This window comes from Rhipicephalus sanguineus, chromosome 3, assembly GCF_013339695.2.
Source record: "Rhipicephalus sanguineus isolate Rsan-2018 chromosome 3, BIME_Rsan_1.4, whole genome shotgun sequence".
NCBI lineage: Eukaryota > Metazoa > Arthropoda > Arachnida > Ixodida > Ixodidae > Rhipicephalus > Rhipicephalus sanguineus.
Window position 1 is genome coordinate 137,501,241 of NC_051178.1, and position 16,882 is coordinate 137,518,122.

General features: G+C 42.9%; 1 protein-coding gene across 7 annotated transcripts in view; it reads right to left on the reverse strand.

Moving 5' to 3' along the window:
* Nucleotides 1-14,564, reverse strand: part of LOC119387257 (elongation factor-like GTPase 1) — a 429,910-nt gene extending 415,346 nt beyond the window's left edge. For 4 of the 7 annotated variants that reach the window (XM_049413458.1, XM_049413459.1, XM_049413461.1 and 1 more), the window contains exons 1-11: nt 14,270-14,561; nt 14,006-14,073; nt 13,241-13,325; nt 12,863-12,990; nt 11,846-11,983; nt 10,932-11,027; nt 9,074-9,189; nt 6,918-7,041; nt 6,184-6,263; nt 4,321-4,457; nt 3,579-3,698 (exon numbers count right to left, since the gene is read on the reverse strand). In XM_049413458.1, coding sequence (XP_049269415.1) covers nt 3,579-3,698; nt 4,321-4,457; nt 6,184-6,263; nt 6,918-7,041; nt 9,074-9,189; nt 10,932-11,027; nt 11,846-11,983; nt 12,863-12,990; nt 13,241-13,325; nt 14,006-14,073; nt 14,270-14,360 — 1,183 coding nt within the window. In that variant the 5' untranslated portion in view covers nt 14,361-14,561. Of the gene's footprint in view, nt 1-3,578; nt 3,699-4,320; nt 4,458-6,183; nt 6,264-6,917; nt 7,042-9,073; nt 9,190-10,931; nt 11,028-11,845; nt 11,984-12,862; nt 12,991-13,240; nt 13,326-14,005; nt 14,074-14,269 lie in introns of all 7 variants that reach the window. The other 3 variants (XM_049413460.1, XM_049413456.1, XM_049413457.1) reach the window with 2 other exon arrangements.
* Between the last annotated feature and the right edge of the window lie 2,318 nt (nt 14,565-16,882).

The window sequence follows — 16,882 nt, forward strand, 5'->3', positions numbered from 1 at the left end:
GTAGCATTTTATGACGTCTCTTGGTGCACGGACGGTTCTTTTTTATTGCAGCTAGTTTGATTACGACTGATTAATTGTAGTCGGACGCTGTTACATCATCGGGATCACTTCGAAAATGTCCCACTCGTGGCACACGTCGTGTAATACATTTAGCTTAATTCCTTGGTAATTAGGGCACTGCTGTTGATAATATTGCCATTTTAAACCTCATGCAATGAGCTTTCACTCTGACATAAATTGTTATTTGCCTTTAGTGTCCCTTTAATGAGTGTCAATTCGCAACTTTCGCCCCAGTGAAAAACGCCAGGACTGACAATGTTTTCAGAGCAGGCTGGCGAGAATTCCGCTGGCAGTGTTAGTGCACTAGTTACTGTGCCAGGCTGTCTAGTACATGTTTGCTCTTTCTCTATGTGGTCACTGGAGGTGAGGAGGGTGAGAACAGGAAGATTAAACTTTGAGCTTCCAAATGCTATCAAGATGGTGGTGCTTGTTGGCGGAGAAGACAAGCGGTGCCTCCGTGAACATCTGTGTGTTTGTGCGATTCCATGCTCCCGTCTCGCCCTTCGCATCGATTAAAATTATTGTTTTCCAGGCTCTTAAAGGGACCCTGAAACGGTTTTGACGATTATGTACGAACACATTGAGCCGGTAGAACAAGTCCTAAGGATCATTTACAGACCGATTTAAGCTCTGTGCGAAAACTGTGTAATTTATTACAAGGCTTTAAAGCTGCGAATCGCCACCAATCACAGCGGCTCAGCCAAACGCGTTTTCAAACCGCCCACTTCCAGTGCGCGTCGTATTGGAAGCGCGACGTCACGCAGGCGGCTGATCTGATTGGATATGTCCGGTACACGTCACTGAACCTCCTGTGGGCAGCGAGCGTCATCTGCCTGTGTTACAACGTACTCCGTGTTGACGTGAGCTGAGCGAGTGTGTTTATCTTGAGGTTTCTTTTCTTGGACATAATTAATTGCCCCAGCCTTGTTGTGTACCACGTATCTAGCAATTTCTAGCAATTGGTGACTTGTAAAGCTGCGACATCGTGCAATGTTCGTGAGGCATCTGGCGAGCGGAATCCCTTCAGCTCGTAGCTGCAATGAGCGTCGCGCTCTCGCTATCCGTTCAACGCCACAATCCACGTTTTTGTGGCTGTAACTTCACCCCTGAAGACACAACCACATTGCCAGAGCTTACGCTTATCGATGACCGTTCTCGAATTATTTTTGTTTGTCCGCATGCTGTTGCAGATTGTCGCCGTACAGGAGAATAAAATAAGATCTGCTGGTAGTGTGGCGGCACCTGTCAGAGCAGATATCAACCACTCCGCGAGCTTCGTCTTTGTTGGGCCTCCGAGATTACGCGCAACCCGTCGCGAAGCTCAAACCGTCGAGTGCGCTCATGAGAGCGCTGCGATCGCCGGCGATGTCAGGGTGTCTGTGAGTTGAGGGTGCAAGGCAGTGGTGAGGAGGAGGGTATGGATATAAATTCCGTAGCGGCCTTGGTACACAGTGCGTCGCTTAATTTCCGGTGCGAATGATTTGGGGATGCTCCTGCCTAAACGCTGACAAAACTTCAAAAAACCGTTTCAGGGTCCCTTTAAGGTGTGTTTCTCACTAAATTGTTTGATGCAGCATAGATTTGTCATTGGCCTTCTTGAAACCAATGGCGTTGAAAAATAACTTTTTCCTGGAGACACTCTTCAAGGCCAGTGTCCCCTGAGAAGCAATGTTATAGGTTGCTTTCATTTCTGCAAGCAATGCACACTAGAATCACTCTCACTCAAAGGGATGCAAAGAAACGCTGGTGCATTTCAGTTATTGCCAATTTTTAGCGTGAAGTAAGCTTCCAACTGCCCTACTACACGTGTGCTATCAAAATTGCACTAATCGAAATTGGGTTGATGGTGATACCTGTGAACTTGATGTGTGTAATGGCCAGTGCTGTGAGTAGCGCACCGTGCGGGAAGAGGGTGCACCAGCATTTTCTGGTGACATGGGAAAGTGCTGAGGAAAGCTGCTGTGGTGGGTGAAAACTACTATCGATCACGCGCACTTCTTGATCCTTCTGTTGCACATGAGACTTCGCGGCAGAAAAGCACATTATAGGCCGAACGTTAGTGCTGAATAATTGTGTTTTCTGGGGAATGCATTAGCAGATGAACTGTATTATGAAGCGTAAGTGTATTAGGCCATTTCTTGTGCTTCCAGCCACGAACGTTGACACCAGGAAATCGTGCGAAATGGGAACGCATCAACGAGGTTTTACAGCATTTTCTACTACTATTTCATTACAACTAGGGGTGTGCGAATATTCGAAAGTTTCGAATATTTGTCGAATATTACATTCGAAATATTTGTATTCGATTCGAACATCGTGTATTCGAAAAGCTTCGAATATTCCAAAAATTCGAATATGCGATTCGATTATCATGCGTAAAATAACTCGTCTTCCACATTTCTGCTGCGTTCGTACCGCTAAACACTTTGCCGAGGAGCGATAAACATCGTAAGTACGTGGAGGCACGATATCTGCCTGCGACGAGCGCCCCAATACGTATGATTTATTGCTGGTGCATCTCCGACGTGCAGCGCTGTTGGCGATCATGTAACCGTACATTTTCAATATTATGCGGCCGTAACGTGCCACACTACGACTCGTTCACTATGCGGGACCACTTCTGAAGAAAGACAGTGACCCACGGGACTGCTGGCGGACTGTAGGGGCACCTTCAGATACCCCACTCTGGCAAAGCTTTGCCCCATATAACTTCCTACACCAGCCACTTCTGTTCCAAGCGAGCATGCCTTTTCAGTGGCAGGGGGGGGGGGTGTCTCTGTTGCAAGGGACCGCCTGCTGCCTGACCATGTGGAGCAACTCATATTTCTTCATTATAACATGTAGTCATTACTTTCATTGAGCCGTGATATTTGCTTGTGTTGTGATGTGCATTGTGCTAGCCTGGACATTGTGTTCTGGAGATAGCAGTGTATGTTGTCTTGCCAGTCAGGCTGTTAATGTTTTTTTTTTCAAATAGCTACATGTTAAATAAAATATTGTTACTGTGGAGGCATTTTTTCTTTGATATTCGATATTCGATTCGATATTCGAAGGTGGATATTCGTATTCGATTCGTATTCGAAAAAATTGATATTCGCACACCCCTAATTACAACACTAAAAAACACCCTGAAATAAAGCAGACAAGCATTTACATTTATGTAGTTCATTAAATATGTATTCGTTATATCAAGACTCATCAATATAGTATAACCATGCTGCAAAATGAAATCAAATGGGTTTCTAGAAATGAAAACTTTTCAGAATTCTCAATTTTCACGTCATTTGCTCACAAAAGCAGAGCAAGAACTTTCAACTAAGGTTGCACGGCAGGCTTGTTGGTGATTCATAGCATCCGAAGGTATAGCGCATGCAAGATGGGACTAAGCGAAAGACACACAGCACATGCTGCGCATGTGTGTTGTGTGTCTTTCGCTTCGTCCCGTCTTGGATGCGCTATACCTTTGGATGCTAAGAACTTTCAATTAGAATATTCCTCAAGGGCAACACAAGACGTACCTTTCCTCAGCTGGCGTGTCTCCTCTGGGAGAGAGTCAAAGGAACGAGATGGTGGACACATCAAGGCCTCAACTCTCGCTTCCGGAAGCTCAGCCGGACTAGGAATCAGCGTTGTCATTTCTAAAGGAAAATAAAAAGACGAAATTTGACCAGCAAGACACCTTGAATTAACGTGTTCCTTAATACTATTTCCCCTCTCCTGATTTTTGTATGTAGATTTACCATAATGAGCCAGTGCAGCCAGTGATAATTGCAGAATGGCAGACCTAACAGAAGGACTGCTTTAGGTTGGTATTTCTGCCATCTTTGTTTGCTAACACAGGTCGACAGCACAGTTTTAATAACATTTATGAAAAAAAGAAAGAAAGAGAAAGGTCTACTTATATTTGAATAAACATGCAATTTTTTGTGGACAGCACTAAAGGGCTTGAAAACTAGATGTAAGCTCTTATAGCCAGAATAATTTATGTTGGGTGAGTTGCTTCATCCTGATTGCGGTGACGAACAGTTATGTGCTTGCATTTTATGCAGTTCACCACCTCATTTAGAGTATCTTTAATTGACAGATTGTATTCTAAGCTAGAAATAATTTAAAGAGCACCTGAAGTTTCATAGCATGTTGCCCATCATAAACAATAATATTTAACACATATAAGGCACTGTAACAATCCTAATGATTTTGGAATCACTATCCTATTCACATAATAGTCACTCCAGGCCTCAATACACTGGGCACCATTACCTAAAAAGGCATCAGCCAGTGGTAGCCACTGTGAGCATAAGGCTTGCAGCTGAACACGAGGATCATTATGACGAGCATCTCGTGCAGTCAACGTCACACCAAGAGACTTGACAATTTTCTCCATGGCCACCTTGTCGCTAAAAGAGAGAAAAACAAAACAAACAAGCTGCTTTTTCACGAGTGAAAAAATGAAGTCACAAGCTTGTTGCGAAACAATTAATGCGAAAATAGACAGAAGTAAAATGCCGCAAAAAATTATGGGGGACGCCAAGAACTTTCCAAGAATGTGAAGGCAAAAGCCTAGCTGGACCTTCTATTGATGTGCTGTTGAACTTTCTGTCGAACTTTCTGGTGCTATGGAACTGCGGCAGCAGCCTCTCTCTTCACCAATTCTGTATTCCCAGATCGTCTGCGGCCCATTTGGGTTGCATGATGCTTTCCTTGGACCGCTGCTGCAACTTCATCCATAGCTGCTTCCTCCCAACAGCGGTTACGAGAAGCAGCATTTTGAGTTTCTCTAGTCTCTTCTGCCATAGTATACTTTCACTGCCTTCTCCACCCGCGACTATGTGCTATTTGCACTTTTTTAAAGGGACACTAAAGAGCAAAACAATTTTTCTTATATTAGTAAAGTACTCATTCATGATACGGAAAACACGACACTTGCTGCGAGAAGACGCTTAGTAAGCGAGAAAATGCGCAGAAACAAAATGTGGGTGGCGACGGCACCTAGAAGTTTCCGCAACATTCGCCGTGACGTCACATGTTTTGATGGCGCCTACTAGGGACTTCGTAGTTCCTAATCGATAAAAATGAAGTACATTGTCCTCTGAGGGGGCTACAGACTTAAATTACCAAGTTTGGGGTAATTTTGTTCAGCCAATGGCACCAAAATACGATTAATACACTTTGAAATCCGTGACGTCACGCGGCCAGATTTTGGTGCGAGATATAAAAATTAAATTTTGAACTTGATTTTCTGCTCTGTTAATAAACATATGATGGGGAAATTAACCACGTTAGAGTCCTCAGAGCATAATTTATCGATCTAAACTGATTCATTGTTTCTCTTTAGTGTCCCTTTAAGCCTCGTTACGGAGGCAGTGAGGTGTCATAGAACAATCCAATGTGGAAGATACACCACACAGCTACTGAAGCAGACACTCTGCGCCACATTGCAGCTTCTTTCATGCTCTTCCCCACTGACTACGGCCTAGTCATGTGATATTTGCACTATTATGTCTTTTTAGACATGTGAACGTCGCAAAGACAAACTGGTTGGAGTGGACGCACAGCTCGTATGTTCATGTGTTTCTTTTATTTATTTTATTACGACCGCTGTAAAGATGAAGTTGACTCGCAGCTTGCGTGATATTTTCTGTACATGACACAACCTTGAAACATGGTGAAACATGGATCTAAGGCTTTCACCTTAAAAGGTCATTCTTACGTATACTGATGCAGATAAGCTTGAAATTTAGTAGCATGCATAAGCCCTAGGTTCCGATGGAATTGATCAATCCCCAATAATATGCAAAAAAACAGGTTGTTAATTGTGGCACCTGTGGAGCTCATATGTTTTTAAGAATTTCAAGATTGTCTATTTCAAATCAAATATGCAATATTATGGGGTTTAACATCACACAGCAGCACACAGACTACAAGAAAGACTGTATTGGTGGGTTTCAGTACCTGGGGTACATCAACATGCATCTATAAATTCAAGTACAAGATTGTTATAGTGTACTACACATAGCTCGATAAATGACTAAACTATTGACAGTACCAACAGTTTTATATCACTATGCAGAACAAAACTAAACCCTGTAGTGGAATTATACAAATGGAATGGTGCAAACATACCGTCTACAGCAGACAGCGTCATACACCTCCCAAAGGTTTTCTAGAATCAGCTGGGCAAACAGGGGCTTCTTGCATTTGGCCTTAAAAGAGGACAACAGAATGGAAATTGGAAACAAAGCATTAAGATGCAGACATCGCGAGGTATCCGATTTTCAATGGAAGCAGTGCTTCTAGATTAACAGTAAAAAGAAGTCAAAAGGCTTGTGTGCATGAGACACTTTTCAGGTTAGCTCAAACTGCAGTGGATTTCACAAGCCACACTGTCATAATATTTTCTTGGCATGACAATTACGACAACACAACGACGAAAAACCTAACAAAGGAACAATGGATGACGTGTCACGAATGTAGAATCAAACCTTGTATGGCATGGGAATAAACAGTTTTGTTTTGCAGGATGACAATAAGACAAGCACAAGACAATTTTTTGTTAACATTTTTTTCACAAACGCCAAGCATAGCACTGAAAGCTGAGGCTCATGTCAGCCAATGAGAAACAAGAGGTGGCTATGACATGTCCGCAACACTTGCCATGGAATGACCCCATGGCAAGTGATAACTTGCTGTCTTTAGAAAGCGTAATTAATTTGTGTCAACAGTATGTTACATTGGGTTTCTTTAAGAGAAGAGTTTCTTTTGTTTTTTATTTATGCATACAGTAAGCCTCTGATAAAAAAAACTCACAGTACCAGAGTTAGGAAATAACTTCAAGCAAGTGATAAACCTTATCTTACCTGAGCACCTTTGAGGATGCGCTTAGCCTTGGCGTTAAGGTAGTAATCTCCCCAGAGAGTTTTCTCAAGAACTTGTTTCTTCATGCCCAGCTTCTCAGCATACAGCTGTGCGAACTGGGATGTACTGAAGGCAGCAGAGCAGAGACACAACAAATGATTGCAAATGGCCTTACAGATTGCATGTTAAACATAAGTTTTGGGTCTACCACACATTTAACTGTACTAATGTAGCTCTCAAGTGGCATGAACAGGCTATTTGATGAAAAAACAAAAAATAAGACAGTAGTGGTACAACACACACAAATTTTTTTTTCGAGGCTGTAAATAATCTATGCATTTTCAATAGGGGTGTGCGAATATTCCGAGCTTCGAATTCAAATCGAATAGTTCCTAATCGAATAATTCTATTCGACTTTCGAATGGCTAGTATTCGAAGTTTCGAATAATTCGACAGGACCAATATCTAAAGTGCGACAAAGGCCAAGTGTGCAACTTGGTTAGGGTAGGGTGGCTAAAACTAACGCTAACGTTGCCGTTCGTTAAACTGTCACTGACATCCTGGTTAAAAAGCGAGCGCATGTTGATCTTAATTAAAGGACATTATGTCGTTTCAGCACGTAAAAAAACACTTGAGGATACTGTCAAGTCCTTCACAACTTCGCTCCCGAAACGAAGGCATGGACTTCTTGCGTAGTTCGGTCACGTATGCCGCAAGCGCCGTAAAACGACCTGACTTTGGCCTGCGAAACCCTCGGTGATTGGCTTTGCATGTAAAAATTTGTTCACGCTGGGCAGTCGCCACTGCTGCACTATACCACTAGTTCAGAAACTCCCATTGTTCCGGCGCGCAATTGAAACGCTGCTGTGAAGGGGCGCCCGAAGACTTTTGGGCCCAGAAGACCCATGGCGATGAAGCACATTGCCGTTGTCAGATGAGCCTTATTGCTCGAAAATGGGGAAAGAAATCTACCTACCGTACACCCCTCTGTTAGGAGGTGAGGAGTGCCGCTGCTGACTGGAATGGCGGCTCTTCTATCAACATGCCTGCGCACCCATAAACCCATAAAAGCCGAAACAAAAGCCACTCCCGAACAAGTGCGTGATGAAGCTATCAGCACGCCGTAGCGTCCCTGACTTTTCCATTGTCTTGCCGTAACTGGCGGTACACATTTTGTGTGAACATACTATTCAATATTCGATTCGATATTCAATATTTTTGGCCACTATTCGATTCGAATTCGATTCGAGATTAAATTTCACTATTCGCACACCCCTAATTTTCAATACATGTCACAGACATAAAATGAAGAATTGGACTATGATCTGAATGAGTACACAGAGCTGAAAACTCCATTCAATAAGAACATTTTCTGAGTCAAGGTTGCCATGCATTACAGCCAGACAAGGCTTTACATGGCTCCATAAAAGTCCATTTGAGTAAAGTTGAGCGCCTTAAGATCTAGGAAGATATATGAACTTATAATGCCACAATAAAAATCATTTCCATCACTTTTCTGCAATCGCAAGTCACATTTCTCTGCTGCAACAAAATGTTCAGAGCCTTTTGCTAGCACACAATTGATGCCTAGGTCCAGTATTACAACACACCTTGCAACATACTTTTTTTGACTGGCTAGGCTGCGCTGCCGTTGAATGAAAAAATATTGACTAGAAAAAGACGCATGCACATAGCTCAAATGTTCAAAAACCTACTCAGCATAGATATGGCTTGTTTAGCAGAATGCAGCACAAACTGAGTGGTGGTCCCTATTTGTACATCTTCTATCAACCAATGCTGATGTCTTTGGTATCGACCAATGATTTGTTGGTGTGACATACTAATAATAAAGCGCTTGAAGGACGGGGACACAGCAAGAACACAGCACGTGCGCAACATGTAGCGCTCGTGTTGTGTTCTCGCTGTGCACCCATCCTTCAAGCGCTTCATTTAGTCTTCTATCGAAGGTCGAAAATGGGCTAAGGCACTTTTGCTGACCTTCACAACAAGAGTGCAAGTTGCAAGGCTCTCTTATAAGTCAACATGACAGGTAATCCTGTGTCCTCTCGTCTTCGTCCTGTTCTAGCACTGTTTCTTCATTCAAAAATCAGTATGCACCAACCAGCCCAATTCAAGACGCTAGTACAGGTAGTCTTACCTGAATCCCCAGCCATCAAAAGCACTGGCAAATACAACATTTCCCTGCTCTGGGGAAAAGTACAGCGTTGAGTCATCAGCGTCATCAAGACCACTTGTCCAGTCAAACACCAAGGCCTTCAGAAAGAAGGAGATTTAGGTACGTATTAGAACATGCTGGTGTAATCTGTATGGTCAATGGTACTCTAACTTAAGCGAGCTTAATCACGATGCTGCTCGATTAATGCAATCAGCACAGGTGCAGCAAAACAGAACCATTCAGCGCAAGAAAGTCACACAACTGCACGACAATTAAGTAGGCAAATGGAGTGTGCCACACCCTGATTACCTGAAACACTTAAAGGGACACTAAAGAGCAAACCAATTTTTCTCATATTAGTAAAGTGCTCTTGCACGATACCAAAAACAACACGCTTGCTGCGAGAAAACGCACAAAATCAAAATGTGGGTGGTAACGCCACCTTGAAGTTTCTGCACCATTCGCCGTGACGTCACATGTTTTGACGGCACCTACTAGGGATGGCGTAGTTCCTAATCGGTAAAAATGAAGTACATTGTCCTCTGAGGGGGCCATAGACTTAACATACCAAGTTTGGGGTAATTTTCTTGAGCCAATGGTGCCAAAATACAATACATACGCTGTAAAATCCCTGACGTCACGCTGGGAGATTTTTGCGCAAAATTTAAAAATGATAAGGATTCAATGGGGGCTAGTTGGTACTGCATCGTTCTTGTTCTGCGCTAAAAATTGTAACGGGGGACGACACAGGAACACAGACGTGCGCAACACGTTGAAGAGGAGGACCATCACATACGTTCACGCCCGATGTACTCGAAATCACGTTCAATAAGGATTCAATGGGGGCTAGTTGGTACTGCATCGTTCTTGTTCAGCGCTAAAAAAATGTAACAGGGGGACGACACAGGAACACAGACGTGCGCAATCAGACAGGTACGAAAAAAAAAAAAAGAGAGAAAAAATTGTGCACGTCTGTGTTCCTGTGTCGTCCCCTTGTTACATTTTTTAGCACAGAACAAGAACGATTTAAAAATGACACTTTGAACTTGATTTTCCCCTCTATTAATAAACCTATGATGGTAAAATTAACGACGTTAGAGTTCTCAGAGCACAATTTATCGATCTAAACCGATTCATTGTTTCTCTTTAGTGTCCCTTTAACGAGAAATTCAGTAAGCTTCAACTGTGCCTAGCACTTTGAGTTTACATGGTTACTCATTTAGCTTCCACCCGCAATCTCCAACCTTAAAGCAAAACTACTGCAATCATGCACAGACTCCACAGACTATGTGCAACGATGAAAATACTAGAATGACAATGACTGCAGTTGTAGCATGACGAATACGGCAATGCAACAAGGATGCAATGGTGCTAACAGCTTCATGACAACAGAAATGGAAAAAATGGCAAGGACATGATGGTGGCAATAAGAGCAACATGGAGAACGCAACCATGACAAGATGGTGGCACAACGATAGTGGCGATAGTGGCAGCAAACACTGTTTTGAAATTCTAACTGCCATCGCAATGAAACCGATGTGACCATGCTAAGAATGTTCCAGTGTTATAGCCATGCAGTCATACGTAGTATCCATCTAGCGCAATTTTCCATGTCTTAGAATACACTGCCACTACCAACGAAGAAACAAACGCGATACCATAGTAAATGTTGCCTAAAGTATCTGCTACAAAGGTTTTCTTCTTTTTTTTATCAAAGCATGAAAAAGATTCCGGCTGCATACAACATTGTGTTGGATTCAGCTACTGCACATATGCTAACACAGGCCATTCAAAGCAGCATGAAATGTGTATCAAATATGAAGTGTACTTATGAACCCACATCGTCAGATTTCTCTGTTGAACTGTCTGTGGATATTTCATTGGAAGTTTTTTCCAGAACGTCTGTGGCAAAAAGTTCGCCAACAACAGCATTCACCTGCACAGAAGCAATATACAAGAGCGTCACTTCACACTTATATATACTGTAGTGAGCTATTTGAAGCAGAGCTGAAAAGCGAAGCATTAAGCCACTTTTGAGTGACATACTCGCTGTCAACCACCAACGCAATACTTTAGTCTTGAGTCAGTCACTCATATCGTACTAAGCCCACTATGATATCTCTTAATGATTGCATCAGCCATATTCTTTCCCAACAATAATGGTTCAAGTGCTGCATAGTTGCACAGTTACCGCAGCCGCAATGAGACGCCACCACATGCCAGTGGTGCACTCGTCATAACACTGGAAGCATGTGAACATGTTCAAAAAAAAGAAAATGCTCAGTTATGACTCATGCTGACATAGCTTTTTTAAATTGTGCCATTCCTCCCTATGCAGCTTCCAGCATGCTCATTGGGATGAAATAAGAGAAAATAGTGCTTTGATCTCAGAGCGACAAATCCCTGTAACTCTGCTCATACTTGATGGATTCTAAAAGCTTTTGTGGCAAACGATTCGTTAAGTAGTAAACTCCGATAGTTAGGTCATTTGAGGACTACTTGGAAAAGTGGTACAGGGCTCCTTGAAAAACGGTTGATGTACTGAGAAGTATTCAAAGAATACATGATGGTGGTATGCTAGGCCAGCTGGTGCGACATTTTTTAAATTGTATGTAAAACAGCCGAAGCACAAGTTCTGTCAACTTCTTTCCTTCTGCTCTGGCTGTTTGTCCGCTCATACGATTTACAAAACTTCAAAGAATTTTTTTATGCACCTGAAATAATGAGGTAATGAAGTAAATGTAAGCTTCTTGCCTGTTCAAGGATCTGCTGGAGGTGTATGTAGGCATCCAGAGGTGTCATTTTTTTCTCAAGGATCAGACGATCTATCTTGTTCAATACCAACATCGGCTTCAGGTTCTCAGACCAAGCAAGGTTCAGGGCAACCTTCGTCTGGGAAAAGAGGACACCATGTACAATTACACACTATGTCACACCATCTCTTATACAAAATATAGGAAAATGCCGTTGTAGCATTGTGCTTCCATTTTCAGCCACAGTCAATCATTGCATTAGGCAGGCATCAAAACCAGAACCATAATAATCATCCCACTTTCATGTCCATGGCAGGATAAAGGCTTTTTCCAACATTCTTCCTCTAGTTCTATCTCATCCTACAAAATCTTCCTATTGTAATTTAAAGGGATACTGAACAAAACTTTTGCCACCAAGATTCTCAGCCTAACTGAAAGCTTGGGTGCTGAAATTGGTTGACACAACCTTGTTTTCGGGCAGACACTGGCGGAAAATAATGAATTTCAAGCGTTTTTCACAAACTGCCGCGTCTAGTCACCGTGCTGTGAAGCAGAAGAGGTGACATTTAACAAGCCAAAAACTGGCGTGCCAACCATGCTTCCTGCATAATTGCTTATCTATGGTCATCACCAGCATTCGCACACGTCTCTCAGCCAGTTCCACTCCAACCGTATGAACCAGTACAAGCCAGCATGAATGGCACCGGCAGCAAACGACGTGAAAGCCCTACAGCTGCTCTTGGTATACCTGCTCTTAGTCGTATACCTGCTCTTAGTCGTATATATAATAACTTATGCTTATTATTTCAAGGTTCAACCGAAATCAAGATTGCTTCAAGATTCGATGATGTGAAAGCCTCAATGAGTAGCAGAAACATCTATCTGGCTTCTCGTGAGGGGGGTGACTAAGTGGTGACATATGCTGTACCTTTTATTTGTGCAACGTGCTTCACTACAATTACAATTTAGCCAATGCAGCAATTCTGCTGGTGTATAATCATATTATAGTTGCGCTCACCTGTGCACAAACGCCCTCCACAACATCGACAACAATGACAGCACCATCGCAGAGTCGAACAGCTGCCATGACTTCACTGGTGAAATCAACATGGCCGGGTGAGTCTATCAAGTTGACTAGCAGGTCTCCTGAAAATGTAATAAAACTTTATTATAACCAGCAGGACAGGTATATGTCACAGTGATGGTAGCTCATTGCAGATTCCATAAGTCTTAAACTAAAGTGGTATGAAATGAGCTTTTTTTAAGGTCAATGAGTACATATATCGGCTACAGCAAGAGCCTCCTCCCACGTGCAAAAAGGCAATTTGCAGTAACGTTATGCTGTCAGTGTGCCTGTAGCGCAAGATGCATATACAGTCAAGGCATTACCACATACGTTTTGGATAGTAAAGTGTGATCGCACTCGACTTCATGGTGATTCCACGTTCTTGTTCATCTTTTCTGCTGTCCAGATACCGTAGCTGCAAGGTAGGACGAACAAAACAACACGCATCCTTAGGCACATTAGGCAGAAACGGGAAACACTGAGCAAAGCAAGCAAGACTATTGAGTAGGAAACATGTGACATGTGCTCGACCAGGTTCAGCTTGACAAGCATGAACTGATGAAAAGTTGAGTAACTGTCCACTGAAAATGTTGTTACATAAGAATTCATTACATAATGTCATGTTCAATTCTGTGATCAGAAGGCATCGAACAAGGAATGTTGCTGATGCCAACGTTTCAACAAAGGGACTGACTTGTATTCATCAAAGCAGTTCGATGGCTTTTCATCACTTCAGGTGTTTATCTTTCCCTGAACTTCAGCCTAGTTTAGATGTTAAATTTAGGAGTTTTAAAGCTAATGCGCAACAATACTGAAATGTAAATACGTTCAAGGCATGAACTCGTTCGCGTGCTGTCGCCGTGACATATTCCAGGAAAGATCACAATATTCTAGCAATAGGCAGCAGGCATCACTCAGCAAATGCAAATCAGTCTGCGTCAAACACGACGATAACAGGAAACATGAAGCTCTCAATCGCATCATCACAGGCCAACACATTGTTGCTAACGTAAATAGACGACGATTACAAATATACGCAAGTGTTCCGGGTGCGGTCTGTAAGCAAGCAAAAAGGGAGGTGTAAGTATTACGAACCTTTCCGGCTAATTTTTGCGATATGATGCCATTGCTAGCAACTAGCGAATCTGCCAGCGTTGTTTTTCCTGCAAAAAAAAAAAAAAGGCAGAGCACAGTTGGCACAACGCTTGATCATATGGCTCGAGTTACTCGAGTTATCGATGTACTCGTTTGGGGTAGCGTCTAAAACATTCTCAACACCACAAAACGCTCAATCGCACACATCAGGATCTAAAGGATTATGAATGAATGGCGGATGCACATGCACAGCGCTTTACTAACCATGGTCCACATGGGCAAGTATGCATATGTTTCGGATGTTTTGAGTGCGTTGTTGCAGCTCCCGAATCCTCTCGATTGAGATTCGCTTCATGGTTCCCAGTTTCAATCGTACTAAATATGTGTGAAAATAAACTGCGTCAGTACGGTTCACGGCAGTCTTAGTCGCACAGTTTCTGCACAAACACTACGTGTCAGTCGGGATTTCACTGCATTTTGAGTAGTAACTTTACAGCACATACTCGCACGCACACTACGCACACATACACGCACGCTTCCTAAAACACGCTCGCACATTTGGCTTCGACTTGGACTTGTAGCTTCGACTTCGTATGAAAGTCGACCATTACGATGTTTATATCGCTCGTGCTAGTGCAATGTGTGCCAGCACCATGGCCAGCACCGTTTCAACTGTCGTTCTCTGGTGTAGTCGTACGGCGTAGCTAAGAATTAATAGCATCAAGTATTTTGCACCTGAAAGGAAACACACACGGAATTGACTTGTACATATCTACTGCACGTCAGCTGCGTTTGTCTCACCTCAGAACCTCCAACCGAGATTGCTTTGCAAGATTGCTTTGCGAGATTGCTTGCAGTTTGAGCATTTCTGACTGCTGCACAGATCCACTAGTTATGAATAATGCATGAAAGATATAATGACGAAGGCGAGAGGTAGAAGGGATGAATATTTACAAACTTAATTTGGTACAGACAAGATGGACGACGAGCCACACGCGCAAGCGTCACACTCATCGTCTTGTGGAACAATAAAACGAAGTACACCGACGAAAATAAAAACTAAACAACAAATGAAAGACCTTTCGGCTTTTCTGCGGAAGCCTTGTTCACTTTCTTCCGTAGAGAAGCTGGAACGTCTTTCATTTGTTTTTAGTTTTTATTTTGGTCGGTGTCCTTCGTTTCATGTTTCATCCCATGTTTCATCCCGGCCAGACGGGCTTCCGTCGAAAACTCGACTACTCATCGTCTTCATCACTTACGAGAGCACGTACTGTGTCGATCCATGTTCGTATCGTTTCATAACAATAATATGATAAAGCAGCTGGGGAGGCATCACCGGAAAACGCGTGGTAAAAAATAATTGTAGCCACTCAGATATCATTGTTTCACCGAAGAACAATGGTTGTTTGCACCAAATAAGAGAACGGGAAGGGAGGGGAAAGGGGGTTTATCACCTTTTAGAAATTGTCTAAAACCAAAGGCATGTATAAATGTTACACACACAGAGGTTTAGATCCTCTCCTCCTCCTCACCTCTCTAACGTCGAAATAAAATCCTAGCTACGCCACTGTTGTGAGTCAACTTCGATTAATGCTTAAATTCAATCAAAACACACAATGCGCCATTTTAGCTTCTTTAAAATGCTTTACTGTTCACCAGGCACTAAAATGCGCCGTGAACATCCAAGGACATCAGCATTCAATTAAATCAAGGAAGAACAGCGGAAAATACTCCTTAAAGATTTCTATCAAACAATAGTTATGTTCTCGAGCCAATCACTTTATTTACAAAATCGGTCGACAGCTCCGCGATTGGAGTAGAGTGGATTTGGGGCTCTTAAACCTAAGCCTAAGCTCGCGGGTGTTGTTTGCGTCTTGCCCCCATCCAAATGTGGTCGCGTGACCTGAAATCAGACCCACACCCTCGAAATTAGCAGCGCGACACTTTTCGTGCTAAGGTATAGCACAGGGGGTCATAAATGAAAAAAAAAAAAGGGTAATTTATGGTCTGCCGTAACGTCAGCCCTCACGTTAGAGCACATGCGTAAATATTATCGAAACGAAGTGCACTTTACGGTGCGATGATGTAAATATCATACGTAACTTTCGTTAGCGCATTCCTCCGGGGTCAAGCAAGCTTGAATACAGCTTGCCGAATCATAGGAATACAAATGTAATGTTTATTCGACTGCTGAAAAAGCGGAGCCAACACTAAAACCACAGTTAAAGTTAACCAGACATGACACCTGTATCGTAGGAGTACATATGTACGGTTTATTGTTTTGTTATAACATTAGATAGCTGGCACCACAACCACAACTGAACAGTGCACCGACTTACGTCTGCATAGGGTGTTTTTCCAAAGCAGCTTCTTGACCTGGCGTGGGTGGTCTGAAAAGTTCTCGGCCTCAATAATAATCACGCGAGCTAGAACTTGCAGCACTCATGTGCACATTCATACAAGTCTGTGCAAGTCTCAGATGAAATGCCATCTAGTGCCGATTAGCAGTTTGGCTTTGACAGTCGATCACAGTGGGTGTAGTGTGAAGCACTGTAAGGCCTGGAGAAGCTTGAGTACCGTGCGTTGATAAAATTAAGTTCTTTGTAAAAGGAGGTTTATATCCGAATGAAATTCACCAAAGGTTTGTTAAAGTTTACGAGCAAGATTCACCTTCATACTCCACAGTCAAGAAATTGGCTGCTGAGTTTAAGCTGGGGAGAGAGAGTATTGAGGATGACCCGCGCGAAGGGCGCCCAAAAAGTGCAACAACTCCTGAATTGATTGACCGTGTGCACGATATGGTTTTGGAAGGCAGGATAGTGAAGTTGCGCGAAATTGCCGAGGCTGTTGGTATCTCAGTGGAACGTGTAGGTCACA